This window comes from Dendrobates tinctorius, unplaced genomic scaffold (assembly GCF_039654945.1).
Source record: "Dendrobates tinctorius isolate UK_male_01 unplaced genomic scaffold, ASM3965494v1 ptg000173l, whole genome shotgun sequence".
NCBI lineage: Eukaryota > Metazoa > Chordata > Amphibia > Anura > Dendrobatidae > Dendrobates > Dendrobates tinctorius.
In genome coordinates this window covers 6,874,587-6,892,542 of record NW_027361840.1, presented here as the reverse complement: position 1 = coordinate 6,892,542, position 17,956 = coordinate 6,874,587, and the positions used below count along the sequence as shown (strand labels likewise).

Here is a 17,956-nt window from a genome sequence, read left to right as displayed (position 1 = left end):
TGTCCTTGAACTTCAGCTGCAAATAACATTTTATTTTGATGTTGGATAATGTTCCTAATCGTCAGTGAGATGTTACAGATGGACGATATCTGTGGAGCCGTTCTCCGGATTGTAACGTTCATCTTTCTCCCATTACATTAGTTACATTACTCATCGGGTGACGGTTGGAGACATTGCAGCGCACTTGTTAATCCAGGTGACTGTTCAGAATAAGCTCTTCTGTGTTCACAAGAGGGATTATATCACTTGTAGGCTGCATTTTTCACCAATTTCCCTTCTGCAGGCTCTATCTCTAGTTTTCAGTTGTCTCTGAGCTGGTGGGTGTAGACCAGCTACTATGATGTCCCCGTACACAGCACACAGACATGAGGGATTCCTGTTCTCATGTCTCTATGTAACACATGACCAAAAGCAGCATGGAAGATAATGTATAGCATGACTGGGCAGTGTAGCTGTGAATCCAGCACTGGGCTGAGAGAGCACTTAATTAAAAGCAGCAGAAACATAGAAAACATTATACAGTAGGAGAAATGAGTAATTTGATTTACGCTGTCCTGGTCCATTGTGCAGACTGTCCTCGTTGGTAGCTGGTCTTCACTTTTGAACCTGGCATCCTGGGCATCTATGGCACTTATTGGACTCTGTGACATAATGACATCATGTTAGTGCCAGTCACGTGACATCACAAAGTGTGCCACACCATGATATCATAATCTTGTATGTCCTTATAAGTGCTAGAAGCCCCAAGAATGACAAACGCAAAACTGAGGACTGGCTGCTGAAAAAGGACAACACAGCAGCGGTATTGAACAGTGTGTAGCCAAAAATCCAGCAGAGTGGTGAGATAAAACGCTTACTGGAAAAGCAGCAGCATATGGAGGACATTATACAGCCGTACAGAGCAATGTAGTGCAGAACACAACACTTGGGTGAGACAAAACACTTAATAAAAAGCAGCAGCTGTATGGAGGACACTATACAGCAGACTTGAGAAGTGTAGCTGTGTATCCAGCACTGGGATGAGGTAAAGACTTTAGCTTTGAATACAGGGTTGAGATAAAACACTTACTACAAACAGCAACAATATATTTCAGTTGCGAGAGAGCATTTTTCTCTGCTCTTTGCTTGTACTATTTATTTATGCTGAATTTTGTGAAAAGAAACTGACTATCCTCATTTGTCAGGCGGCCCGGTCATAATATATCTATGGAGAGACTGAAAGGTTTATTTGTTGTAAAGAGGTGAACACAAACTAGCCTTGTCTTTGGAGACAAATGTGTGCTGCACTCATGAATTAGGTGATGAGACCTGTGATCACAGCTCTGCAGGTCGCCATCGATAGCGACAACACGAGATGGATGGGAGAAATACCGTACAACACTTATTGTTAATGCTAAAAGAGAGCTAGAGGGCGCTGCGTGACTTCAAGGCTTAGAGCGGCCGGCTGTGACTAGGAGGAGCGCCGCTCCTGTCTGTATTGTAGCTCTGTAATGTTAATGGAGCTAAGCTGCAATACCGCATACAACCTGCGCACAGCGGTGGTGCTGTGCACTAGGAAAGCAGACATGTTTAATAATCCTACACAACCCCCTTACGACCAGATGGTCAGAGACACAACTGATGCCCAAGAAGGTGACAACCAGAGAGGACTCATTTAACGGAGACCCTCCATAACCCAACACTTAGAGGCTCCTCCTTCCACCTCTGCAGCTAAACACCTGCAACTGATAAGGAGTTGGGACTGATTGACACCATCCTCATCCTCCAGGGTAATATTACTGCAGAGCAGCCCCTGTCCTACTTTTGTGTCTGCACTGACTGCCATGCATCTTACGCATCTACCAGGGATGTAAGGTATCATGGGGGCTGCAGACGCCCACCAGTGTCCATGTACCCTGACCATATTGCTGACAATGCAGCGGGGTGAGATAGAGAGTGTTTATAGAAAATCCTGATATGAAGCAGAAGCCGCAGCAATGAGACCTCATTAGAGACAGCTCTGCCGAGGCAAGAGCAAATGCTGAAGGAGAAGGGAGAAAGGTTCAGCAGCAGGGAGGAGGGACACTGAGGAGCTGTGAATCAGGCTACATGAGCAGAGGTTCAGCAGCAGGGAGGAGGGACACTGAGGAGCTGTGAATCAGGCTACATGAGCAAAGGCTCAGCAAAAGCAGGGAGGAGGGACACTGAGGAGCTGTGAATCAGGCTACATGAGCAAAGGCTCAGCAAAAGCAGGGAGGAGGGACACTGAGGAGCTGTGAATCAGGCTACATGAGCAAAGGCTCAGCAAAAGCAGGGAGGAGGGACACTGAGGAGCTGTCAATCAGGCTACATGAGCAGAGGTTCAGCAGCAGGGAGAAGGGACACTGAGGAGCTGTCAATCAGGCTACATGAGCAGAGGTTCAGCAGCAGAAAGGAGGGACGCTGAGGAGCTGTCAATCAGGCTACATGAGCAGAGGTTCAGCAGCAGGGAGGAGGGACACTGAGGAGCTGTCAATCAGGCTACATGAGCAGAGGTTCATCAGCAGAAAGGAGGGACACTGAGGAGCTGTCAATCAGGCTACATGAGCAGAGGTTCAGCAGCAGGGAGAAGGGACACTGAGGAGCTGTCAATCAGGCTACATGAGCAGAGGTTCAGCAGCAGAAAGGAGGGACACTGAGGAGCTGTCAATCAGGCTACATGAGCAGAGGTTCATCAGCAGAAAGGAGGGACACTGAGGAGCTGTAAATCAGGCTACATGAGCAGAGGTTCAGCAGCAGGAAGAAGGGACACTGAGGAGCTGTCAATCAGGCTACATGAGCAGAGGTTCAGCAGCAGGGAAAAGGGACACTGAGGAGCTGTCAATCCGGCTACATGAGCAGAGGTTCAGCAGCAGAAAGGAGGGACACTGAGGAGCTGTCAATCAGGCTACATGAGCAGAGGTTCAGCAGCAGAAAGGAGGGACACTGAGGAGCTGTCAATCAGGCTACATGAGCAGAGGTTCAGCAGCAGGGAGGAGGGACACTGAGGAGCTGTCAATCAGGCTACATGAGCAGAGGTTCAGCAGCAGAAAGGAGGGACACTGAGGAGCTGTCAATCTGGCTAGGTGGGTGGATACTGAGTTTTATAGCCATCATGATATGTATTTTCAAAGTAAGTACACCAGGTCAAGCAGTGTGAGAGGTCTATACAGTAATCCATCCCATTTGTATTGTGAAGTCTGGGGACAGATCCACAGTAAATTGCAGAGACCCAATTTGCCAGAAAATCCTGAATAGCATCTGCAGCATTACAGCGGTTTGTGTCATGTGCGCATACAGAGAGCGTAGCGGAGCCGGGTGAGGCCTGCAGGTGGACCCCTAGTGGGGCACATATACCGTACGCCTATTAGGATTCACACCATGTAATGATGGAACTATACATGATGTGACCGTGAACATTTCCAGGCAACTCCGTGATCAGAGCGATATTTACTTAACCACACCGTATTAAATCATTAGTACAATATTGAATGTGCAGAGATGGCGGCATTAATGTGCCGTGGCCACAACTCCGTGTCAGCCCAATGAATCCCTCATCAGAGGAAGCAGCCTTCACCTCTCGTTCCTCCACTTTACATTGCACATGAGCGGCTAATGGAAAGGCCCCTGGAGGGAAGGAATATAATTGGCCACTTAGAACAGGCCGCGTTACCCTGTGGCGGTATTATTGTGCAATGGCCAAGACCAGGTGACGACGTCTTCATCTTCTCCACGGGAGAAAAAGCAAATAATCACAGGAGCTGATCAAATGTGCCAGAATCCTGACCCTTGTGGTGCTTGTGTCCCCGCAGGCGCCTACACTGCACGAGGAACTACATCCACATGCACCTCTTCGTGTCCTTCATGCTGCGAGCCGTCAGTATCTTTGTGAAAGACGCCGTCCTGTATTCCGGAAACCCCTTTGAAGAAATGGAGCGTTTCTCAGAAACGGACTTGAAGTCGATGACGGAGGCTCCTCCAGCAGACAAGTCCCAGTTTGTGAGTGACGGGCGACAGGTTTTAGAATCATCTTTAAATCATATTGTGTAAAATCTCTCTATATGGCGCCATTTATTTTAATGCTAAATTTACCTCTCAACGTTCTGAAAACCTATAGAAAGCGTCAGGACGGTCACACTCAGCAGTTTTACTCTACTTGTTCCATTCTTTGATTTTTTTCTATAAAAACTTACATGACAATAATAAAGCAGAAACGCTCATATTATTTGTAGCATTTTGTTTTCAGAAAAAGTGAATCTTTTCCACTGTTAAAAGAAAATTATAAATATCAGTAATAGACGATCGTATGAATCGCTGCAGCCGTAGATGGCGACATAATGTGACTTCACTTCTCTCTTCTTTCTCTTCAGGTCGGCTGTAAAGTTACTGTCACTTTTTTCCTTTATTTTTTGGCCACCAACTACTACTGGATCCTCGTAGAAGGACTTTACCTCCATTGTCTCATATTTATGGCTTTTTTCTCAGATAAAAAATATCTCTGGGGGTTCACACTTTTTGGATGGGGTGAGTTTCCTCTGCATAACAATTTCCTGAACAAGGGCTATAAATACGTAAAATTTCAGGAAATATTCTTTCCCAGCGAAATTATCAAAGAACAAATTTCCAATCACTTTTACATTATGTCCAATATTGCATCTTTACTGAGTCAAATGATTATATAACTACTATAATACTGCCCCTATATACAAAAATATAACAACTATAATACTGCCCCCTATGTACAAGAATATAACTACTATAATACTGCCCCTATGTACAGGAATATAACTACTATAATACTGCCCCTATGTACAGGAATATAACTACTATAATACTGCCCCTATGTACAAGAATATAACTACTATAATACTGCTCCTATGTACAAGAATATAACTACTATAATACTGCCCCTATGTACAAGAATATAACTACTATAATACTGCTCCTATGTACAAGAATATAACTACTATAATACTGCTCCTATGTACAAGACTATAACTACTATAATACTGCCCCTATGTACAAGAATATAACTACTATAATACTGCTCCTATGTACAAGACTATAACTACTATAATACTGTCCCTATGTACAAGAATATAACTACTATAATACTGCCCCCTATGTACAAGAATATAACTACTATAATACTGCACCCTATGTACAAGAATATAACTACTATAATACTGCTCCCTATATACAAGAATATAACTACTATAATACTGCTCCTATGTACAAGAATATAACTACTATAATACTGTCCCTATGTACAAGAATATAACTACTATAATACTGCCCCCTATGTACAAGAATATAACTACTATAATACTGCTCCTATGTACAAGAATATAACTACTATAATACTGCCCCCTATGTACAAGAATATAACTACTATAATATTGCTCCTATGTACAAGAATATAACTACTATAATACTGCACCCTATGTACAAGAATATAACTACTATAATACTGCTCCTATGTACAAGAATATAGCTACTATAATACTGCTCCTATGTACAAGAATATAACTACTATAATGCTGCACCTATGAACAAGAATATAACTACTATAATACTGCCCCTATGTACAAGAATATAACTACTATAATGCTGCCCCCTGTACAAGAATATAACTACTATAATACTGCCCCCTATGTACAAGAATATAACTACTATAATACTTCCCCTATATACAAGACTATAACTACTATAATACTGCACCCTATGTACAAGAATATAACTACTATAATACTGCTCCTATGTACAAGAATATAGCTACTATAATACTGCTCCTATGTACAAGAATATAACTACTATAATGCTGCACCTATGAACAAGAATATAACTACTATAATACTGCCCCTATGTACAAGAATATAACTACTATAATGCTGCCCCCTGTACAAGAATATAACTACTATAATGCTGCACCTATGAACAAGAATATAACTACTATAATACTGCCCCTATGTACAAGAATATAACTACTATAATGCTGCCCCCTGTACAAGAATATAACTACTATAATACTGCCCCCTATGTACAAGAATATAACTACTATAATACTGCCCCTATGTACAAGACTATAACTACTATAATAGTGCCACTATGTACAAGAATATAACTACTATAATACTGCTCCTATGTACAAGAATATAACTACTATAATATTGCTCCTATGTACAAGAATATAACTACTATAATACTGCACCCTATGTACAAGAATATAACTACTATAATACTGCCCCTATGTACAAGAATGTAACTACTATAATACTTCCCCTATGTACAAGAATATAACTACTATAATACTGCTCCTATGTACAAGACTATAACTACTATAATACTGCCCCTATGTACAAGAATATAACTACTATAATACTGCCCCCTATGTACAAGAATATAACTACTATAATACTGCCCCCTATGTACAAGACTATAACTACTATAATACTGCACCCTATGTACAAGAATATAACTACTATAATACTGCCCCCTATGTACAAGAATATAACTACTATAATACTTCCCCTATGTACAAGAATATAACTACTATAATACTTCCCCTATGTACAAGAATATAACTACTATTATACTGCCCCTATGTACAAGACTATAACTACTATAATACTGCCCCTATGTACAAGAATATAACTACTATAATACTGCCCCCTATGTACAAGAATATAACTACTATAATACTTCCCCTATGTACAAGAATATCACTACTATAATACTGCTCCTATGTACAAGAATATAACTACTATAATACTGCCCCCTATGTACAAGAATATAACTACTATAATACTGCCCCTATGTACAAGAATATAACTACTATAATACTGCCCCCTATGTACAAGAATATAACTACTATAATACTGCTCCTATGTACAAGAATATAACTACTATAATACTGCCCCCTATGTACAAGAATATAACTACTATAATACTGCTCCTATGTACAAGACTATAACTACTATAATACTGCCCCTATGTACAAGAATATAACTACTATAATACTGCCCCCTATGTACAAGAATATAACTACTATAATACTGCCCCCTATGTACAAGACTATAACTACTATAATACTGCACCCTATGTACAAGAATATAACTACTATAATACTGCCCCCTATGTACAAGAATATAACTACTATAATACTTCCCCTATGTACAAGAATATAACTACTATAATACTTCCCCTATGTACAAGAATATAACTACTATAATACTGCCCCTATGTACAAGACTATAACTACTATAATACTGCCCCTATGTACAAGAATATAACTACTATAATACTGCCCCCTATGTACAAGAATATAACTACTATAATACTTCCCCTATGTACAAGAATATCACTACTATAATACTGCTCCTATGTACAAGAATATAACTACTATAATACTGCTCCTATGTACAAGAATATAACTACTATAATACTGCCCCCTATGTGCAAGAATGTAACTACTATAATACTGCCCCTATGTACAAGAATATAACTACTATAATACTGCCTCCTAGCTGTGAGGTTGTGTGTTTGTAGCTCTCCTGATGTCTGGAGCAAGCCCAGGGAGGGGCCACCCTGGGCGGGGTAACTCCCCAAGCAAGGCCCAGGCTTCCAGGCCTACACTTGGAAGTAACACTCAAGTTGTATCTAAGGCGGATGCAAGTCCCAAAGTTGTTTCTGAGGGAAAGAAAGCTCAGAATGGAAGTAGCAGCAGCAGCAGCAAGAAAGGTGAAGCTGTGAAAGTGCAAAAAGTAACGGAACAAGGAAAAGCCATGGCTGTGGGTAAGAAAGTTCCAGTTAAGCAGTTGGCCAGCCAAGGCAAGCAGAGTGAAGGACAACTAGGAGAAATCCAGAAGAAATCTACTGGTGAGAAGCTGAATGGAGGAAAGCAGCCTGCAGCTCAGGAGCTGCCATCACCGGCTTCAGGTGTGCAGCTGACTCCCAGCAGACAGAGGAGAACCTCACTGGAGAGACAGACGCTCCAGGAGAACCTGCAGCAGAAGCATGTGGTGGCCAGCATGGCGAGCTCCGGGCGCACAAGGTCGCAGTCAGGTGGCAGCAGTAAAAGTGCTGTGGAGCCTGGAACCACGATACCAGCGGTGGTGAAAGTTAAGGAGACGTCTGGTTTCAAGCATCCAGGGACATTGCTGAAAGCAGGATCCCAGGAGGAGACGCCATGTGCACCTGAGCTTCAGGTCGCAGAGGAGATCCCAGGACTGGTCAAGAGGCTCGGTGAGTTACAGCAGCACAAAGACTTGCTGCAGATACAAATAGACATGGGCTATAAGGTAAAGGCTGCTAATCCTGGTGGGGATCACACCTTTTGTGATCAGACTCTGAACATGCTTGGTATACAGCTGGCAAAAGTGGTGAGGGACATGGACTGTGTCCTAGAGAAGATGGGGCCCCTGGCAGAGACTTATAGGAACCAGGAACTGTTTATGTCACACAAGTAGGACTCTGCAGGTTCCAGCTCAGACATTGTCCCAGGTGGGCCCCAGAAGCCGGTGCGGCCAGTGCTGCAGCCTGCAAGTTTCTGCTTCCAAAAGAGTCAAATATTGCAGCCGCAGCAGCCTGCGGCAGACCCCAAGCAGCAGCATGTTATGCAGATTCCAACAGGTGTACCACAAGTCTCAGAATGCCCAGCAGCCTGCAGCAGATTCCAAGCAGCAGCATGGACTGCACTTTCCAGCAGAGGGACTACAAGTCTCAGAATGCCAAGCACAACAGTTGGGCAGTGGACATGTGACAGTAGACACTGATGGTGGCCAGCAGGGCTCTGATGCTGGGGATAACCACGCTGCGTCTGAGGGGTCGGGGGCTTGGGGGAGCACAGTATCTTTGGTGGACGCTGCACAGTCTGATAATGACATTGATGCTGACAATGTGCATGATAATGTCTGTGATTTCCCCCCTTTAAATTCGAGCACACAAGGTGTGGCTGCCCCTCCTGCTGCAGACCTTCACCCCGTCAGTCAACCCAATGTGACCCCGCACGGTCCCCCCAGTAATGCCTGGAGTCGTGGTGCTCCGTCCTTTACCTCTGGTTACAATTATACAGGCCAGGCGTTTAAACGGAGAAACGTCGTGCGTTTCCGGCACAGAGGTGCCAAGGAGGATCTGCCGGACAGGAGGTTTGTCGTCAGGGAGCTCTTGTGCCACCAGATGGGGTTTGTGCCAGTCAGCATCCTGGCAGTGATTAATCTTCCAGACAGGCAGGGCTATGATGTCAGCTTTAAGCTCATGTCTGACCTGGACAGATTCTGGTCTAGTTTCCCCAAGTTTAGAGACACGGAGGGCTGGAGTAAGTTCAGCTTTATTCCTATCTCTAAGCCAGATACTGTCACTGTAAGTGTCATCTTCTGGAATGAGTCTGTTCCCCCGCAGGACATTGTGGTGTGGCTCCGGAGGCATTGTGACCTGGTCTCTGACCTCACCAAAAGCAGAGACAGTGATGGGATTTGGACGGGAGGGTGGCGGGTTTTGGTGAAGCTGCGCCAATGTAATAACATCACTGCCCATTTACCCAACTCCTTCTTTATTGGGAGGGAGAGGGGTGTGTGTTTCTATCCTGGGCAGCCTCGTAAGTGCTTTAAATGAGGCAAGGCAGGTCACCTGGCAAATACCTGTACTGTGGTGAAGTGCAGCCTGTGTGGGGAGGTCGGCCATCTAGCTGCAGACTGCCAGAACATCAGGTGCAGCCTCTGTGGGAAGATCGGTCACCCTCACAGGGACTGTCCAGACGCCTGGCACAATATCTGTAAGGACTTTCCTGACGAGGACTTGGTGGCAGGGGCAGAGATTCTGGAGGAGGCAGCTTTACTGTCAGGGGAAATACTGACCAGACCAGAGGTCCACCAGGGGTCTACTCAGCTAACACCAGAGCAGCAGGGTTCAGAGAGAGAACAGGGGAGTATGGAGGTTGTACCTCAGGGGCAGCAGTCACAGGAAGGCGTTACTTCAGTGCTACCATCTGTGTCTGAAGAGTATAGCAATAATCAGAAAAGGAAGAAAAAGGACAAGGCCTCCCGTAAACCTGAGGAGTATGACACTGGCCAAGGAGCCGGGAAGAAATTCCAGAGTTCTGCAGGTGTAATGGTCGTATCTAACAGGTTTGATGTTCTGTCTGAGTCTGACGGCGATTTTGAAGATGACCTTAAGAGAATTGACGCAGAGTGTGATAGGGACGTAGAGGATTGTCCTCCGCCAAAGCGGAAGCCCTTACCTGAGGGCACTCGGGAAGAGTCTGAGATGGAGACCGGTGGTGAACAGAATAACTCCGACTCAGATCTCTGACACTGTCAACCAGATAATGTCCAAACTCAGATAGGGAAAATCATTAGGAGAAATTAGGAAATGTTAAGATAGAGAAGGATGAGTCACTGGGTAGGAACATGATGAGCTCTGTTTGCAAAGTGTGTTTTTTTTTTGTTTTGTTTTTTTCTCTCCTCAAACTAGGAGTATGGACTCTAAGTTAATTTGATATGTATAACCTGGATATGTAATGAATGTATGTACAATCCTAGTGAAATCAGTTTTGTATTATTGGAGGAATGTTATTTGTATTTGTTTTGTTTTTGCAATAAAAATTGCCCCCTATGTACAAGAATATAACTACTATAATACTGCCCCTATGTACAAGAATATAACTACTATAATACTGCCCCTATGTACAAGAATCTAACTACTATAATACTGCCCCTATGTACAAGAATATAACTACTATAATACTGCCCCCTATGTACAAGAATATAACTACTATAATACTGCTCCTATGTACAAGAATATAACTACTATAATACTGCCCCTATGTACAAGAATCTAACTACTATAATACTGCCCCTATGTACAAGAATATAACTACTATAATACTGCCCCCTATGTACAAGAATATAACTACTATAATACTGCCCCTATGTACAAGAATCTAACTACTATAATACTGCCCCTATGTACAAGAATATAACTACTATAATACTGCCCCTATGTACAAGAATATAACTACTATAATACTGCCCCTATGTACAAGAATATAACTACTATAATACTGCTCCTATGTACAAGAATATAACTACTATAATACTGCCCCTATGTACAAGAATATAACTACTATAATACTGCCCCTATGTACAAGAATATATCTACTATAATACTTCCCCTATGTACAAGAATATAACTACTATAATACTGCTCCTATGTACAAGAATATAACTACTATAATACTGCCCCTATGTACAAGAATATAACTACTATAATACTGCCCCTATGTACAAGAATATAACTACTATAATACTGCTCCTATGTACAAGAATATATCTACTATAATACTTCCCCTATGTACAAGAATATAACTACTATAATACTGCCCCTATGTACAAGAATATAACTACTATAATACTGCCCCTATGTACAAGAATATAACTACTATAATACTGCCCCTATGTACAAGAATATAACTACTATAATACTGCCCCTATGTACAAGAATATAACTACTATAATACTGCCCCTATGTACAAGAATATATCTTCTATAATACTGCTCCTATGTACAAGAATATAACTACTATAATACTTCCCCTATGTACAAGAATATAACTACTATAATACTGCTCCTATGTACAAGAATATAACTACTATAATATTGCTCCTATGTACAAGACTATAACTACTATAATACTGCCCCTATGTACAAGACTATAACTACTATAATACTGCTCCTATGTACAAGAATATAACTACTATAATATTGCTCCTATGTACAAGACTATAACTACTATAATACTGCCCCTATGTACAAGACTATAACTACTATAATGCTGCTCCTATGTACAAGAATATAACTACTATAATATTGCTCCTATGTACAAGAATATAACTACTATAATACTGCCCCTATGTACAAGACTATAACTACTATAATACTGCTCCTATGTACAAGAATATAACTACTATAATATTGCTCCTATGTACAAGACTATAACTACTATAATACTGCTCCTATGTACAAGAATATAACTACTATAATACTGCTCCTATATACAAGAATATAACTACTATAATACTGCCCCTATGTACAAGAATATAACTACTATAATATTGCTCCTATGTACAAGAATATAACTACTATAATACTGCCCCTATGTACAAGAATATAACTGCTATAATACTGCTCCTATGTACAGGAATATAACTACTATAATACTGCCCCTATGTACAAGAATATATCTACTATAATACTGCCCCTATGTACAAGAATATAACTACTGTAATACTGCTCCTATGTACAGGAATATAACTACTATAATACTGCCCCTATGTACAAGAATATATCTACTATAATACTGCCCCCTATGTACAAGAATATAACTACTATAATACTGCTCCTATGTACAAGAATATAACTACTATAATACTGCTCCCTATGTACAAGAATATAACTACTATAATACTGCTCCTATGTACAAGAATATAACTACTATAATACTGCCCCCTATGTACAAGAATATAACTACTATAATACTGCCCCCTATGTACAAGAATATAACTACTATAATACTGCTCCCTATGTACAAGAATATAACTACTATAATACTGCTCCTATGTACAAGAATATAACTACTATAATACTGCTCCTATGTACAAGAATATAACTAGTATAATACTGCCCCCTATGTACAAGAATATAACTACTATAATACTGCCCCCTATGTACAAGAATATAACTACTATAATACTGCCCCTATGTACAAGAATATAACTACTATAATACTGCTCCCTATGTACAAGAATATAACTACTATAATACTGCCCCTACGTACAAGAATATAACTACTATAATACTGCTCCTATGTACAAGATTATAACTACTATAATACTTCCCCTATGTACAAGAATATAACTACTATAATACTGCCCCTATGCACAAGAATATAACTACTATAATACTGCTGCTATTGATGATAATGTGTCCCCCTCAGTCTGGCTTTCGATCACTAGTTATCGGTCGGTTGCCCTTTTGCAGTGGATACTTTGAGGCTGGAGCTGGCTCTATGGCGCCTGCATTGTACACACTGTGTGTGGTGATCGGCTGCACAGCGCATACAATGTGGATGTTACACGAGTCGCTGTCGTCAGTGCTGGCCTCCATGTTCCGGGTTCTCTGATCAGATCACACTTTCATCCTTCTAGTGGTTTTGTGTCTATAGTGACGTCTCCTCTCAGTGAATCCACAGACGTCACTCCCATTCCTCCCATTTAGGCCACGTTCCCATGGTCCAGACGTGGCAGCACTTCGGACTGACCGCACGTTCCCGGCTTTCTCTCTGACTCCTCTGTGGATTCACCGCGTCTGATTCTTGGTGTTGTGGAGATTTCTGTTGCGGAGACTCGTAATTCTGTAAGAGAAATTGACAGCAGCAGATCTGAACAGCGCTGTGCATGTCAGTGTCCACGGGTGAGTGTCCGCGGGTCAGTGTCCGCGGGTCAGTGTCCGCGGGTGAGCCGCAGGGGCGTACAGAAGCTGTGCTGTAACCTCTGGACGCCGTGGGGTTGATGCTGTATAAACACGCAGCGTCTAAGCAGCAACGCCTGAACGTGGGACCGAACCTACAGAGAGCAGTACTGACTTTCAGTCGTTCTATGTCTCCAGCGATCGTCCATCCCTGTTCCTTCATTCCTCACTGTTCTGCTGCACTCTGACTTGTGTCTCTTTCTTGCAGGTGTTCCCGCGATATTTGTTGTTATATGGGCACGGGAACGAGCCACACTGGCCGACACAGAGTAAGTGGAGAACCTCCGTGTGAGACGCTTTGTATCTACGGTCCATCAGCGACAGCGGCTGCACGAACCCAACTAGGCATAGAATGGGGAGCGGAGAATACCGCAGCCGAAAAACAGATCTGTCACCAGGGCTCACAGGACAAACTGCAGAGAGCACTCAATGGATCTCTGACCTAACTGCACTTACTGGGAACATCCGACAGAATGATTCCACCTACATTAACAGATCCTCATCCTCCCTCCTCCCTGCCGCTGCTGTAGTCTCACACTGCTCAGTACAACCTGCAGCTGTCATTCATAGAACGATAGAATGTTAGAGCTGGAAGAGACTATGGGTCATTGTGTCCAACCCCCTCCTCAATGCAGGATTCCCTTACATTAATGATCCTGTACCGATCCTGAGTTATATCCTGTATTATACTCCAGAGCTGCACTCACTATTCTGCTGGTGCAGTCACTGTACATACATTATATTACTGATCCTGAGTTACATCCTGTATTATACCCCAGAGCTGTACTCACTATTCTGCTGGTGCAGTCACTGTGTACATACATTACATTACTGATCCTGAGTTACATCCTGTATTATACTCCAGAGCTGCACTCACTATTCTGCTGGTGCAGTCACTGTGTACATACATTACATTACTGATCCTGAGTTACATCCTGTATTATACTCCAGAGCTGCACTCACTATTCTGCTGGTGCAGTCACTGTGTACATACATTACATTACTGATCCTGAGTTACCTCCTGTATTATACCCCAGAGCTGTACTCACTATTCTGCTGGTGCAGTCACTGTGTACATACATTACATTACTGATCCTGCGTTACCTCCTGTATTATACCCCAGAGCTGCACTCACTATTCTGCTGGAGCAGTCACTATGTACATACATTACATTACTGATGCTGAGTTACCTCCTGTATTATACCCCAGAGCAGCACTCACTATTCTGCTGGTGCAGTCACTGTGTACATACATTACATTACTGATCCTGAGTTACCTCCTGTATTATACCCCAGAGCTGCACTCACTATTCTGCTGGTGCAGTCACTGTGTACATACATTACATTACTGATCCTGCGTTACCTCCTGTATTATACTCCAGAGCTGCACTCACTATTCTGCTGGTGCAGTCACTGTGTACATACATTACATTACTGATCCTGAGTTACATCCTGTATTATACTCCAGAGCTGCACTCACTATTCTGCTGGTGCAGTCACTGTGTACATACATTACATTACTGATCCTGAGTTACATCCTGTATTATACTCCAGAGCTGCACTCACTATTCTGCTGGTGCAGTCACTGTGTACATACATTACATTACTGATCCTGAGTTACCTCCTGTATTATACCCCAGAGCTGTACTCACTATTCTGCTGGTGCAGTCACTGTGTACATACATTACATTACTGATCCTGCGTTACCTCCTGTATTATACCCCAGAGCTGCACTCACTATTCTGCTGGAGCAGTCACAATGTACATACATTACATTACTGATGCTGAGTTACCTCCTGTATTATACCCCAGAGCAGCACTCACTATTCTGCTGGTGCAGTCACTGTGTACATACATTACATTACTGATCCTGAGTTACCTCCTGTATTATACCCCAGAGCTGCACTCACTATTCTGCTGGTGCAGTCACTGTGTACATACATTACATTACTGATCCTGCGTTACCTCCTGTATTATACTCCAGAGCTGCACTCACTATTCTGCTGGTGCAGTCACTGTGTACATACATTACATTACTGATCCTGAGTTACATCCTGTATTATACTCCAGAGCTGCACTCACTATTCTGCTGGAGCAGTCACTATGTACATACATTACATTACTGATGCTGAGTTACCTCCTGTATTATACCCCAGAGCAGCACTCACTATTCTGCTGGTGCAGTCACTGTGTACATACATTACATTACTGATCCTGAGTTACCTCCTGTATTATACCCCAGAGCTGCACTCACTATTCTGCTGGTACAGTCACTGTGTACATACATTACATTACTGATCCTGAGTTACATCCTGTATTATACCCCAGAGCAGCACTCACTATTCTGCTGGTGCAGTCACTGTGTACATACATTACATTACTGATCCTGAGTTACCTCCTGTATTATGCCCCAGAGCTGCACTCACTATTCTGCTGGTGCAGTCACTGTGTATATACATTACATTACTGATCCTGAGTTACCTCCTGTATTATGCCCCAGAGCTGCACTCACTATTCTGCTGGTGCAGTCACTGTGTACATACATTACATTACTGATCCTGCGTTACCTCCTGTATTATACTCCAGAGCTGCGCTCAGTATTCTGCACTGTGTGTAACGCTGCAGTTCATTCCTTCTTTCCTTCTCTGTTAGGTGCTGGGATCTGAGTGCAGGGAATTTGAAGTGGATCATTCAGGGTCCGATCCTGGCTGCTACTGTGGTAAGGGGCTGGTTGTGACCTCGCTTATACTGTGCAGTAATCTGATTTTGTCCTTTTCCTTGTTTCTTGGTTTATAAAGATTTCACACTTACCAATAGTGAGTTGTGACTTTGGGGGTGCCCATCATTCGGGGTCCTTGCGTCATCTCCAGGACACAGAGCAGCTACAATGTTACTAATTTGCTCTGTAGCTGCAAAATAAAAAAAATGATGGTTGACCAAAGGCGAGGAGTCAATAACAGAGAAACTCTCCCAGTCCTCAATGGGTTAAACCATTTTTTTTTTTTATTTGCTTTGATCTATTTCGGCCAATATTTAGTGTAGAAGGTCTGCGAGTAAGACGACGGGCGCGGCTCCAGATGCAGCGGGCGGCTTTTACGGTTCCGTCTCTGTCTATAAATAAGCCGGTGTAGGACTCGGCCCCGATGCCGCCTCTTTGGTTCCTTGACAGATTTTCTTGGACGAGTGTCGCGGTGTTAAATATTTATTTCCGCTTTTTTTGGTTCATGTAATATTTATCTTTAAACATCCATTTTCCTTTGATAGAGCTGAGGTTACATCTGTCACTGAGTTTCCCACAAAACTTAGAATATGTATTATTAAAGGGTCTATAAAAAGTATTCACCCCCCCCCCCATGGCAAATTCACATCTCTTCAAGCCCATCTGTAAATTGGATTATGACTGAGGCAGAAGCACTGCTCCTCCATTGTTACTCGGTGCATGGCCGTCCGGGGCGCTGCTGAGGAGACTGGAAGGGGGTAATAGCGGGGTGCAGCCTCAGTCTATGAAGAGGAGTCCAGATGTGGTTCTGGTCCATTACATTGTAGCTTTTCTTTTCTATTCTGGATTAATGCTTTCACAAAAAGCCCTGCTGTTCTCCTCTGGTTCTCATGCGGTTCTCCTGCAATTTATTGGGGTTCTCTTGCAGTTCTGCTTTTCTCCTCCATTCCTCCTGCTGTTGTTCTTCTGCATTTCTGCTGCTGTTCTCCTGCAATTATCATGCTGTTCTCCTGTGGTTCTCCTTTGGTACTCTTGCTGTTCTTCTGCTGTTCTCCTGCTGTTCTCCTACTGTTCTCCTGCGGTTCTTCTGCTGTTCTCCTGTGGTTCTCATTCGGTTCTCTTGCTGTTCTATCTGCTGTTCTCCTGCTGTTCTCCTGCTGTTCTCCTGTGGTTCTCCTGTGGTTCTCCTTTGGTTCTCTTGCTGTTCTTCTGCTGTTCTCCTGCTGTTCTCCTACTGTTCTCCTGCGGTTCTTCTGCTGTTCTCCTGTGGTTCTCATTCGGTTCTCTTGCTGTTCTATCTGCTGTTCTCCTGCTGTTCTCCTGCTGTTCTCCTGCTGTTCTCCTGCTGTTCTCTTGCTGTTCTTCTGCTGTTCTCCTGTGGTTCTCCTGCTAATTTCCTATTTTTCTCTTGTGGTTCTCCTGCTGTTCTCCTGCGGTTTTCCTGCTGTTCTCCTGCTGTTCTTCTGTGGTTCTCCTACTTTGTTTCTCCTGTTCTTCTACTTTTCTTTGGCTGTTCTCCTGTGGTTCTCCTGCGGTTCTTCGGCTGTTCTCCTTTGTTTCTCCTGTGGTTCTCCTGCGGTTCTCTGCTATTTTCCTGCTGTTCTCCTGTGGTTCTCCTGCTCTTCTGCAGTTCTTCTGCTGTTCTCCTTTGGTTGTCCTGCAGTTCTCCTGTGCTGCTTCTGCTGTTCTCCTGTGGTTGTCCTTCGGTTCTCCTGCTA

The 17,956-nt window shown here is 42.9% G+C and overlaps 1 protein-coding gene across 1 annotated transcript in view; it reads left to right on the top strand.

Annotated features, from left to right (window-relative positions):
- The window catches only part of PTH1R (parathyroid hormone 1 receptor), a 255,353-nt gene that overhangs the window by 208,095 nt on the left and 29,302 nt on the right, over nucleotides 1-17,956 (top strand). Inside the window, exons 6-9 of the mRNA XM_073551148.1 lie at nucleotides 3,810-3,996; nucleotides 4,368-4,521; nucleotides 13,729-13,789; nucleotides 16,172-16,238. Of these exons, the coding sequence (XP_073407249.1) occupies nucleotides 3,810-3,996; nucleotides 4,368-4,521; nucleotides 13,729-13,789; nucleotides 16,172-16,238 (469 nt within the window). The remainder of the gene's footprint in view (nucleotides 1-3,809; nucleotides 3,997-4,367; nucleotides 4,522-13,728; nucleotides 13,790-16,171; nucleotides 16,239-17,956) is intronic.